Source organism: Myodes glareolus, chromosome 6 (assembly GCF_982192425.1).
Source record: "Myodes glareolus chromosome 6, mMyoGla1.1, whole genome shotgun sequence".
NCBI lineage: Eukaryota > Metazoa > Chordata > Mammalia > Rodentia > Cricetidae > Myodes > Myodes glareolus.
Window position 1 is genome coordinate 98,735,706 of NC_142031.1, and position 13,281 is coordinate 98,748,986.

General features: G+C 42.0%; 1 protein-coding gene across 1 annotated transcript in view; it reads right to left on the minus strand.

The window, feature by feature from the left end:
* The window catches only part of Wdr43 (WD repeat domain 43), a 42,660-nt gene extending 29,546 nt beyond the window's left edge, over positions 1 to 13,114 (minus strand). The window contains exons 1-4 of the mRNA XM_085691236.2: positions 12,867 to 13,114; positions 7,186 to 7,323; positions 4,309 to 4,430; positions 50 to 170 (exon numbers count right to left, since the gene is read on the minus strand). Of these exons, the coding sequence (XP_085547362.2) occupies positions 50 to 170; positions 4,309 to 4,430; positions 7,186 to 7,323; positions 12,867 to 13,091 (606 nt within the window). The 5' untranslated portion in view covers positions 13,092 to 13,114. The remainder of the gene's footprint in view (positions 1 to 49; positions 171 to 4,308; positions 4,431 to 7,185; positions 7,324 to 12,866) is intronic.
* Between the last annotated feature and the right edge of the window lie 167 nt (positions 13,115 to 13,281).

Consider the following 13,281-nt stretch of genomic DNA (forward strand, 5'->3'; position numbering starts at 1 on the left):
CATATTCACTCTAGAACTGCCATTCTTAGAAACAATGTGATTAACTCACTCTGTAAACTTCTTTGGTCTCCAAAGCCCACAGTTTGATTGTTCGACCAGCCGAAAGTAACATCTTTCCATCTGGACTGATACATAAGGAACTGACGCTGCTATTGTCTCCTTTCCATTTGCTGAATAGTGAAGAAAACCAAAACATAATCAACGAGAGAAACTTTATTCAGAGCAGAAAATGACCAAATAAATAGGTCAGACATTAAAAAATACTAAGTAAGGTCCTTGCCAAATACCTTCCCTAAAATCTTACACAGGTTACTAAGCACAGACACAGCACTTAAAGCATCCCGAAAGACAGACCTCCCTTTCATAAACACAGGTTAAAAATCCCCTGACATATCAGGAAATGGGTGGATACATGCTTTAAGAACATACAATAGGGAGCTGTGTATCCCTATAATCTACCATAAGGTAGACTGTCAATGCCCAGGACACTACTCTGCTAGCTGGACTTCCACAAGTTAATCCTATCTCCACAAAAATTCCTGTTGTCTCTGACAAGCTAGTCTTTAATTTCCTTGGTAACACATGGTTTCTCTGCATCCCCCAAAAGTTACTTCTATCCTAGATTTTTAAGGATGAAGTCCTAGAAGAATGAATCTAATTTTCTGTACATAATCTGATAAGCAATGGGGAGCCTAGCTGTTCATATACCAAAATTATATATTATGAACAAGGGATAATACTTAGAATGTAGTAATAGCTCCTTTGTATTGGTAAGAACTCAAAATTAAAACAAAGGCTATAAACTGGTAATTTGTAAGACAAATGTTGATAAACAGAAAATACTTGAATTCACTAGTAACCAAGAAACAAAGTACAAAACCCCTTTTTCCTTACTGGCTTCTAAATGCTTTCCAATTTCAGTGTCCAGCATTTTAAGGTTTTTCACAAACATTATTCATTATGTATGCACCAAGTTGATACATATAAAAAAGCATGTTGCTAAGAATGAAGAGATGGCTCAGAAAATTGCTTGCCTCTTGAGCATCAAGCCCTGATTTCAATCCTCAGTACCCACATTAAAAATCAGTATACTAAAAACTAATTAAAATAACACCATATAGGGTGAGGCAAGAAGTCCCTTGGAGCTTGCTGATCAGCCAGTCTAGCCAATGACAGGTTCCAGGTTCAATTAGAGACCCTGTCTCAAAGAAAAGCAAAACAAAACAAAAAACAAAACAAAAATAGAGTACCTGAAGAAGACATTCTGAAATTGTCCTCTAGCCTCTTTGGATATGCACATGCGTACAGGCAAGCACACATACATACATACATGCACGCACACTCCCCACACTGCCCTGAGAAACCTGAGGTGCTTCCTGACTCTACCCTCACCTGTGAAGGGTAATACCAATGACCCCCACCCCCCTGCTGTCAGTCACACCCAAAGGAATCCTAACTCCAATTCTGAGAACTCTGCAGTATTACAGATTGCCAAGGCTCAACCTACTAGACATACTACAGGAGATCTGTCTACACAAACTAGCTTTAAAAAGTGGTGGCACAAACCTTTAATCCTAGCACTAGGAAGGCAGAGGCAGGAAGATCTCTGAGTTCAAGGTCAGTCTAGTTTATAGATAAAGAGTTCCAAGACAGACAGGGCAGTCACAAAGAGAAAGCAGAGGGGGAAAGGGGCAGAGGAGAGAGGAGGGGAGGGGAGGGAAGGGGAGGGGAGGGGAGGGATGACTCAGAGATCAAGAGCACTGGTTGTTCTTAAGGAGAATCCAGGTTCAAGTACTAGCACCCACACAACAGATCACACAACCAGGGGATCCAATGCCCTCTTCTGGCCTTTAAAGGCACTTCATACATGTGGTACACAGAGACATACATGCAGGTAAAACTCCCTTGCACATAAAATTAACAAAGATTTTTTTCTTAAAAAGGAACGCACTAGAGTAGAGCTTTGTCTGAAGAGTATGGAAGGTTGCAGAGTACCAATCCATAAAAACAGAAATCTTAAAGGCCTTCAGACTTCTACAGAATCCCAACAGCTGAAGAACCAAGCACAAACACACCCCTAGGAGTTCCAGTTTCCTTTTAAACAATTTCATTTCAAATACCAACAAGTCAAGAATCTTCAGCAATTTGAAGAATGTCTTCAACATGTAAACAGGGACTGTATCCAACAATTCAAAACACGCCACCCGCAAAGAGATAATAAAAAGAAACAAAAGGAGATGCTGAAATTCCACAATATCACAAAAACATAAAATAGAAAATCAGGGAAAAGGCCAGAATATAAGACTAGGATGTTCCCACTAAGCACTAATGTATTTCCTTACACAGGCAAGTGGGCATGTGGTGCACGCCTGTAGTTACACCAGCAAGGAACCGCAAGAACCAGGTTTCCTAAAACTTGAAGTCAGCATTGGCTGCAGAAGACCATGACCCCAGCTGTCCCTATTCTCTCCAGCTTGGTCTACAGAGCAAGCTCCAGGATAAGCTCCAAAGCCACATAGAGAAACAAAAAAAGGGGGGGGGGGCAACAATGTTGGGATTTGAACAGAAGGCTCTGCTCTGCTCTGAGTTAGAAATGTTATTAGTATTGCAAAATACTAATTAGAATTTAGTATTTTGAGTTAGAAATGTATTAGTATTGCAAAAGGCCCGATTTCAGGTCTTGGTTGGTACCCAGCTCTTGAGCCTGCAAAAGCTCAAAACTATAGCTCCCGGAGATCACACACCCCCTTCTGGCCTCTGGGGTACATGTTAACACACATACATATAATTAAAGATCTTTTAAAAAGAAAAGAATTCTGAGAGAAAATTATTTCTAACCTAAAGCTCTTTTCCCACAAATTATCAACTGTGAGGATAGAATTAAAGGCAAAGATTAGCAAGCAAAATCTCAGGGCACACACGTACATTTTCTCTCAGGAAGCTACACATTAACATGTCCACCAAAAAGGAAAGAGAAATGGGATTAGGGAAACAGGCTTATCCATCTAAGGAGAGAAAACTTTCTGCAGGCTGATAAACAGAACCCAAGTTGTAGCTGCTCAGCAAACTAAAGAGGCTAGAAGTCCTCCGAGACATACATAAAACTGATTAAAGGACACATGTAAATGTAACTGAGCCAAATTACACTACTATAAAAAATAGGTACACATAAGACCAAGCAAAACTTTCAGCAAAGAAATATAAATCTAAAACTCTGCAAGCCTCACCATTACAGGTAAGTCATGCTGCTTAAATAAATAAACAAATAAATAAATAAATAAATAAAAGCTGAGGTAAGCTGACAAACTAATGGAGGAAATGGGACAGGGAAAAATAAACCCAGTATTCTGGAGCACAAAGTTAGTACATGGTATTTATAATGGGAGGAAGATACCAATTAACAGTGGTGTAAGAACACTGGATAAAGCTGGAAACTCAATTATCTTATGAGACAGCAGAATTTAACAAGAAAGAGGCCAAACTTTCATCTAACCTATTTCTTATGTACAGCAGGGACACATCCAGGCTCATGAAACTATGATTAAAAACAATGCATTGTCTAACATGCTAAGCAGTTTCTCTATGAATGACCATGAACATTCAGAACATCCAAAGTACGTGTACACTGCAACCCCCACCCCAGACCACTGTTGTTTCTGGTCCGCATTTGCGTGACCACCAATAAATTCAGTGCAAACACTGGCCCTCAGACCTGGACCTCCAGTTCCATACTTTCCTCAGATTTTAAGCCATCCTTGTAACCATGTAAGCTGGGTCTTTCACTTCGTTTTATAAAACACTCCCTAATCCTTTTCTCTTCAGACCACAATTCTCTAACTAAAGGATATTTTTATCCTCTACCATCTATTATCCCGTAGTACACCCATCGCTAAATTAATTTAATCATCCCAAGTTAATCGTTGACTTCCTTGTGCTCTGCTCTGGTCATATCTGGCCTATTCCTAAAAGGGCTACCCCACCTTTCCCTAGCCAAACCTATCTATCTACTCTAGATGGTCCAACCTTAACCACAAAAGTTCCACCAGCCCATCCCATCTCTATCTTGCTGATCTGGTAAGTCACCTCAAGCCACTTATTAACATTTCTTTATTCTAAATCAGTTAGTTGTTTCCCCTCCACCCCTCTTCAAGCTCCTCTATTTCACTCTTATGTAATAAAACTTTGCATGCCCGATCTGACTGAAAGTTCCTCAAGAACTATCTACACAGTCTTATGAATGTGTATATTCCCTACTGGATCCCAAAAGATGCTGGGTCACCTCCACCTCCAGGCATCGGTGGTACTCACCACTTTACTTTGCATGTCTGTATACTCCACTCCACAATATACTTATCATCTGAACAACTATATATGCAGTCATTTTCTGGATGCCACTGTATGCAATTGACTCTGTTTTCATGCCCACCACTCTACAGATTAAAAAAAAAAAGAAACAAAGTCTTACATAATAGTATGAATCCTGGAATTACCGAATATTTACCTCAAAACCTTAGTGTTTATGCTAACTAAAGTCTTAACTTATATCTTACCCATTTTAGTGTTCTAACATCAGAAAAGAGGTAAACCAGCTAGAGCTTAATTCTCTGCAGGCAAAATGTACTTCCTCAAAGGGCACTACAACATATGTCATTGTTTTGGACAGAAACATCAGTACAAGGTATGAGCAGTACTGGAAAGAACAAGTGAACTCAAATCAGTCCAAACATCAACTTCTCTTTAAGACAGGGACTTGTTACAAGGACAAGGATAACCCTGAACTTGCAGTGAACCTCTTGCCTCTGCCTCCCAAATACTTGAATCAAAGACATGCACCAATTCTAGCTGAAATCAATTTAAGGTATTTAGTTAAAAATATTACACACAAAAAGAAAATAAATAAATAAATCTGCAAACCAGGGTAGTGTTGACCTCTAACCATAGCACTGGAAGCTGAGGGAGTTTGAGGCCAACCTGAGCTACAAAACAATGTGGTATCTCGGGGGTGGGGGAGGAGTCTTCAAGTAAATCCTGTTGTGGACATAGATGACACCATATTGTGTGAACAAGTGCTTTTCTCTTTGTTGTTGTCCAGCAACAGAAGTGGAGCTCAAAGCCGCCTTCCACTTGGAGAGAAATAAATACATTCTTGGTATATGTCAACATTTTATATCTTTATAATCTTTAGTGTAGGCAATTTTGAGGGTATGTATGTATGTTCATGCAGGGGGCTTGTAGGTGCATGTGCTTCTGAGTCCTAGCAAAAGGGCAACTTTAGGTCATTTTTCCATAATGACCATTATGGAAATGGTCATTTCCATAATATTTCCATAATATTACTTTTAAAAATTTGAGACAAAGTCTTTCCCCAGCCTGGAGCTTGTCAAGTCAGCTAAGCTGACTGGTCATTCAGACCCAGAACACTGTCTGCCTCTTCCAGTACTGGGATTAAAAGCCTGCTCTACTATACCCGGCTAGACTTCTTAAATTTAATGTGGGTTCTAGAGGCTGAATACAGGTCGTAGTGTGGCAAGGCAAGCATCTTAACCAGCTAAGCTATCTCTCAACCCAACATTGACAATTCTAAAGGCAGATTTAAAGCAGATCAACTTTTAGACTGCACCCTCTGTTTATTTTTGAGACAGGTTTTCTCTGTGTAACAGCCCTGGCTGTCCTAGAACTTTCTTTTTAGACCAGGCAGACCTTGAACTGAGAGACCTGCTGCCTCAGTCTCCCAAATGCTGCAATTAAAGGCATGTACTACTGTCACTGGCTTGACTGCACTTTTTTTTTTAAATCACGTGTATGCATGTCTGCCTATCTGCCTACATGTGCTGGAGAGGCCCAGTGAGGCTAGAAGAAAACCAGACATTTCTCATCCACCAAACACTGGGGATTTTCTTGTTGCTATTTGAATGGGCTACTCAGGGTTGCAACAATGCTGCTGAAACATAAGTTTTTTTTTCCTTCCACTAGTGATGACAACAAAAGAGGAAGAGTCCAGAAACCATTCTTAATTCTAAAACTGACTCCTTAACTACATTTATAAATTCAAAGGATTATAGGAAGGGAAGGGGTGTCATTCTTTTGTAATAGAAAAACTGAAAACCTCCAAATGGTTAACAATTATGTACTAAAGGGGCTATCCAATTTAATGTAGACTTAAGACCATCATTAGAAAGAAAGATTAAAGTTAGTTTTAGACAAGATGAAAACTGCTTATATTATAACTTAAAGAAAACAAAACAAAAAAAGATACAATAAAAATTAAATGACCAGATAGAAGCCATCTATTTTATAAGTCTATGAACTAAACATAGAAATACACAAATTAGTAAGTGGAGATCTCTCTTGGTGACAGATTTATATGTAAACTTTTTCTATTTTCAACTTCCTGTCATTCCAAATTTTCTATGGCAGATGCTGTTTAAAATGAAAAACCTACTACCTTGTTCTTCCACAGTAAGCCTTCCTCTATACAGAAACCCACTCAGTGAACTTCAAAGCACAGGCACAGCCTGAAGCCAATTACCCCAGTGAAGTGACTGTCTTCCGGCGCTAACCCACACTTCTATAGCTTGAGGTACTGGGCTGGGACTCTGCAACACACAATCCTGCCTTGCCAGCTGGATTCACTGCCAATGTATTTTGTGAGAAGACATGGCTGAAGAGAAAAACAGAGACCTATCTCTTTTGTCCCCATTTGCATCACTCCAAGAGTTGACTTGTCTTCACCCTTGGTGGTTCAAACTAAAGCCAATAGGCAGTCTGAAGGAGCAAGCATCACCCTTCCCTTCAGACAACAAGGAGCAGGAGCAATCTCCTCTAAAACATGTACCCCAAGCCACAGTGCTAACAAAGTCAACTCTTAAGGTCTCAAATTTAGCAGTAACTCCAAATGCTTCCTTTGTTCCCTCTAAGGATGGAAGCGTCTTTCAGAAGCTGCTACCTATACTGACTGGAAAACCCCTCTGACCCCTTCTTACTTCACCTTTAGTCAACAGCTCTCTGTACTAACTCAAACAAGTAAACGGTGTCGACTATAGCTCCTAAATATTCTGTAGTTGTTTTAATGCAATGGGATGGGAAACTGTTTCTACAGAGAGAAAGCTCATCGAGATCTTGAAGTATATTTAATAATCTCTAATAATTCGTCACAAATTACATTAAACGTGTAAATATACTTACTATTAATTTACTGTGCAGTTCTCCTTTTACCGTACTATACAATAAAATGCTACCAACTGCTGTACCAAGAGCCAATAAGTCAACCTGGTCACTCGATCCTATAACTTCTGATTTCCTTTTTTTCCTTTGATGACTTTCCTGTTTAAAAAAAAAAAGGTAAAGATTTTAATAATATTTCACACATGCATGCAAAATATCACTAATACATAAACATCAGTGTCAATTAGCCCTCAAAGACATGTCTTAAGTTTTCTGGCCCACCCCACACCTCTAGAAAGGGCAGACAGCAAACTGTACCTCTTCCGTGCTCTTAGCACACCCAACAGTCTTATCACTCCTACTTTTCAACACCAACATATCTTCCTAGCAGGTCCCAGAAAAGCCTCCTTTCCCCAAGCTGAGATCTACAAGGGCTTATGAATTTACAAATCCAGGTCCAAACTCTCTCATTGGAATAGCCAACTCTTCCATTTGTCTCCTAATTGTTCTTTAAGTTCTAGCTTTATTTTCTTTTTCTTTTTTTTTTTCTTTTTTGGTTTTTCGAGACAGGGTTTCTCTGTAGTTTTGGAACCTGTCCTGGAACTAGCTCTTGTAAACCAGGCTGACTTCAAACTCACTGAGATCCGCCTGCCTCTACCTCCTAAGTAGTAAAGTGCTGGGATTAAAGGCGTGCCCAACAACCGCCCGGCCTAGTTTTATTTTCAAGAAGAAACAGACATCTTTATATTGATATACATTCACTTCAATCTAAGTCAACACATAGTTTCGACTAGTACTGGGATTCAATAGCTGACTGAGGGTTGGGCTGGTGTTTTCATGCTACTTTGCTGCTTCTGCTGACTTTGAAGGCACATGCATCCATCTGGGGGAAGGAACTGACAGACCATTTCAGATTAGGAATGCTCAGATGGTAAAGTGAATTCTCCAACATCTTACAACCTCTACTGCCTTAGAAAAACTCTAAAGGCTTCTATGTGGACACACCTCTAGTTTCCATTATGAATGATCTTGGAGAAGGGAGCCGGCAGGCGGTGGTGGCACACACCACCACCCAACACTCGAAGGCAGAGGCAGGTGGATCTCTATGAGTTCAAGGCCAGCCTGGTCTACAAGAGCTAGTTCCAGGACAGGCTCTTAAGCTACAGAGAAACCCTGTCTCAAAAAACCAAATATATATCTACACACACACACACACACACACACACACACACACACACACACACACACACAGAGGCTTAAAAAATATAAAAATATTAGTGTGTGTCTAAATGTGTATGAATGCCCACAGAGGCAGGGTATTAGATCCCTTGAAGCTCTAGTTTTATAGGTATTTGTAAGACACCCTATGCGGGCAATAAATTCCAAACTCAGGTCCTCTTGACTGGGACATAAGTTTTTATTCACTACCCCAAAACCTAGTGCTATAAGTACAACTCCACACAAACAGTCCTGAATTCAAGAATTCATGTACTGACTCTAGTTCCACACTTAAACCATATTCTCTAAACTTTACACACACACTTTTCCTCTAGAAACCTCTTGCTTCTCTTAAGAATTCACACTCTGTGTCAGACCAGTAAATCCTGAGCTGTCCTTTTCTGTGAGTCATATCTCTTTCCTCTAAAGAGCTATGAATAATGTCACAAGAAAACTGACTACACACATAAAGCTTAAAGAATGAGAAAATCTGATCAAGTACATGTAACTAGAAAATCTGCCAGAAGGCATTAGGAGTGAAAAACTAATAAAAAAGACTGACTTCTTAGAGTAAAGAGATTTCCAACACGAGCTACACCAGAAGCCTGTCTGATGGAAGCTTATAACGCATCTGATCAAGGGCATCAGAATGCTGAGGTAGTCACACATGTGTGACTTCTAAAAGCAGCAAGTTATAAATGAGATGAAGACAGAAGTTTAAAAAGCATAACTAGACAGCAGAGCTCTGACTGATCTGGTCAGCAATGAAGCAATGGCTTTTCAGACTGAGATTGCGGAATCAGAGTTGGCATACACACAGAGATTTAGCCTTATAGATTCCTTACCTTGCAATTGATCTCACTTAATGCTGTTATAACCCACTAAATCTACTTCACAATTCACAATCAAATCTGTCTTAAAAACTGACCTCTACACGCTGAAAATTATGCTTAGTTTCTAGTAAGTAGCTTAAATCCATTTCTCGGCCTGTTTTAATGGCACTTACTCTGGCATATGTATTTCACAGGAAAAAAAATACTGTATTTCATGAAATCACAAATACATCAAAACAATGTTCTTCTGTTCCTGCCACTAGGATCTAATCTGTAACCTTTACCTTCTTTTGAAATTAAAAAGCTTGTGACCTCTTGACAGGAACACAGCTGAACTGTGCTGTATCTCCAAGAGATGGCAGTGAAGAGAGCTCAAATTCTTCCTAGAGACACCATCAGTGTTCCAGTCCCATTCCCATCTAGTGCCTGAAATGGCCATGTCCTTCAGTCAGGTTCTGAGCTGTACATGTTCATGTTTTCACAAAGCAGTATTTACTGTGGTAGCCAACATCAGACATGACCTGCCTGACTTCCAGGGTTCTACAACCAGAGGAATCAGATCAGTTCCTAGGTGGTAATGATCAATTGTGCAGCTCTAGCCTGCCATTAGCATGACAGCTTCACAAATATAAACCAGAGGAATGCTAAAACTATCATTTCATAAACTTAAAGACTTGATGATCATTCTGGAAACAGGGAAAAGCAATCTAGCTTGTTTAAACATTTATGAATCGTTACTAGCATGAATTTATCTTTCTCTACTGCTATCTCTACTGAGGATCACCATACATTGGCCTTGTGGTAAACTGCCAATTACTAAACCAAGGGCAGGACTCTTATGAACTTGTTTACATTGGAGAATACAACACCAAATGAGTCCAGACAGAACATTCACTGATTCATATAATGACCATTTACTATGGACCAGGGCTAACTATATATACTACAACCACATATATAATAACATTATTGCCTCACTTAATGCTTAGGGCTCTGGAAGTAGGATAGTGTTATCTGTATTTCGACATTGGAGAGTGAAAGTCCCATGCCAGACCTTACCAATATGATGGGAACATGAGGGCTTCATAACATATTTTTTACATCTCATACTTTAAAGGCTCAAGAATGTAAAATGAAATGGGTTTGGTACAACGAGATTATCACAGTACTTAAAATAGAAGGGCACACAATCCAGAGAGCCCAAAACAAGAGGTTGAGCAGTTGCCAAAACTTTGATCCATATCCTACCATAAACCCCCACCTCATCTGACCCGTTTGAAATATGTACAAACTCAATACAAAAAATCTGCCTCTAATTTTTCAAGCAAAACTGATGCTTTACCAAGTAAATCAGTAGGCAGCAAACCCAGGAGAGGAACTGTTATTTCTGTGGTCACCTTGGCTCACAATTCCATGACTAAAGTACAAGGGAATAGTGTAAGGGCACTGGAGTGGGAGTCAGAGGACCAGGAGCCTAGTGTACTACTTACTAGTGTTCAAAGTTTTTCTTAAAGATGTTTAGCTTCCCAAGCCCTGACTCTCATCAAGTGCTTTCAGCTTTTCTGCTTAATTTTTATTTTTTGGTGCTTGAGATTAACCCCAGGGCTTTTTATGTGCTTGGCAAGTTTCTTTGAGCTACATCTCAACCCTAATCAGTTTTTTTTAAATAAAGTAATTTTGGAAATTTCATAGTTACACAGCAAAAAAGACAACATACAGATAAAAGGAAAGTGAAACTTACAAACATTTAGGGGCAGGACTCTGGTATGCTAATCACATGTTCCTCTGCACTACATACACACCCAGCACACTACTTTGGCTTCATAACCAGGACTCAACTAAGATGTTCTGTAATATAAAGTTGCTTTAATTTGAGGAGCCTCGTTGAAAAGTTAAAGTTGGGCTCCTTTAAAAAACACTTTTTCCCTACCGTAACACAGTGGATGAATATATAAAAAAATCCAAACCATAATTTTTGAAACTTGGATTTCGTTCTGGGGTATAAAAGATTGTAAGTCATCAGTAAAGCAAAGTGAACTAAGCCAATCTAGTATTAACTATCTGTCGCAGACAACCAAGAACTGGGTTTTTCAAGACCTGAGTTCAGGGGATAGTTCCTTTTGGGCTTTTTTGAAGTTGCTCGCCTTTACGCACCATGGAGGACTAACTATACAAACATAAGATACTAATATTGGCGGGGCGGTGGTGGCGCATGCCTTTAATCCCAGCACTCGGGAGGCAGAGGCAGGCAGACCTCTGTGAGTTCGAGGCCAGCCAACTACAGAGAAACCCTGTCTGCAGATACTGGTGATAATTAGCACGCACTTAAAACAACGTCCCCTAAGTGATTCTGCCCTTTAAATACACCGCCTTTCACAACTCCTCTATGAAGTAGGTCTGACTGATGGAGAGAACAGAAAGCACAATTAGTACAGAGGCTGAGCTGGGGCTTTACAGTCTGGGTCTATGCGCTTTGCTAACCACTGCTCTGTGTTTCTGAGTGTTAGTACTCAACCATTTACAGCGCTGTTAAAATTATAAAGAAAAAAAGTACTGCAATTCTGATCATGACAGTCATATAGCTTTCTCACAAGTCTGATTATGTTTGACTTATAGGGCCTGATAAGTGCTCTTTGTCACCAGGAGAAACTGTGTAGCTTAAAACCTGACAAATAGCTAAATCTACTCAACCAAACTACAACAAGTGAGATACAAGCCCAACAAACGTTCAAACAAAAGATCGAAAGGTAGGTTCTCTCTGGTGTGCTATCCCAAACACTAACTTTGTAACTTTTACACCAGTGACAGCAAAGCGCCACTGGATACTTTGCAGTTCCGAGCACACAGAAGTCTACCTACTGCCTAACTGCAGGAACACGTGCGTGTTTATCTGACAGTGAACAGCCATTTACCTGACAGCGAAAAGGATTCCCTCCCTACTCAGCAGATTCCCAACTACTGGGGCATGCATCATACGCATTAAAACCAAGCGGTTCTACTACTTCATTACTTCACTTTGCCTCTGCATCCTATGCAGGCCTCAGGATGAGACGGGAGAGTTAGAAAGGTGGAACCGAACCGAACACAAGTTTGAAGCAGCTGAGAGTGAAAGGAAGCTAGGAAAGTGACGAGTATGCGGGAGTGAGAAGCCCACAACCTAGAGGCAGAAGAGAACACGTGTTGAACACGCATCCGAGTAAAGGGGCTCCCGGAAGGGAAACGCGACTTGTACATTCCAACTGCCCAAAGCAAGAACCAATACCCCAGCTCCGGGATGCGGAAAAACGAGAATGCCCCGAGGTACTCAGAGAGTGGATCTGATGAGGACACGCCGGGGAACCAGGCCTGGGAGCGAGAATCCGCCCCTGGGGGGTGGGGGGGCAAAGGCTTCGCTGAATATGGCGGCCCGGCAAAAGCCGGGCGCAGACCTTATCGAGACCGCGGGATGGGGCCGCACCCTCTCATCGCCCCCTCGGGAAAGGCCGCACTCACGGCCGCGGAGCGCAGCTAAGGGGCGCCGCCGTCCGCTCCACGCTTCCTCGCCCCGGGCGGCCCGGGCCACGCGCGACGTGCGGCCACGCGCCGCCCAGCCCGGGACGCCGCAGCCCGGCCGGGAGGGCGCCCTCCCCGCCGCCGTCCCGTTCGCTCTACCTTGGCCTGCAACCGCGCTGGCGCCCAGGCCAGGCAGGTGCAGGTACCGCTGAGGTGCGCGGAAGGCACATACTCCTGGTGCAGCCGGTTGTTGGCTGTCTCCCACACCCGCAAGTGGCCGTCGCTAGAGGCTAAAGCGAAGTAGGCCTGCCCGTCCGGCGAGAAGGCGCAGGGGACCCCCGCCGGGGCCAAGGGGTCGCAGCTACCGCCGCCACCGGCCGCCATTGCTGCTCTGGCTCCGCGGCAGCCACGTGTTCGCCCATGCGCAGGCGCACCGGAGCGGGGCGGGGCCTGAAGGGAGGAAGTAGGGCGGAGGGAACGCTGGGAGCCTGGGGAGTGGCTGCTCGTGACGCACAAGAGCTTTGAGCAGGGCCCACTCTGTGGACGGTGGCGCGGAGGAGCCTATCTTAAATTA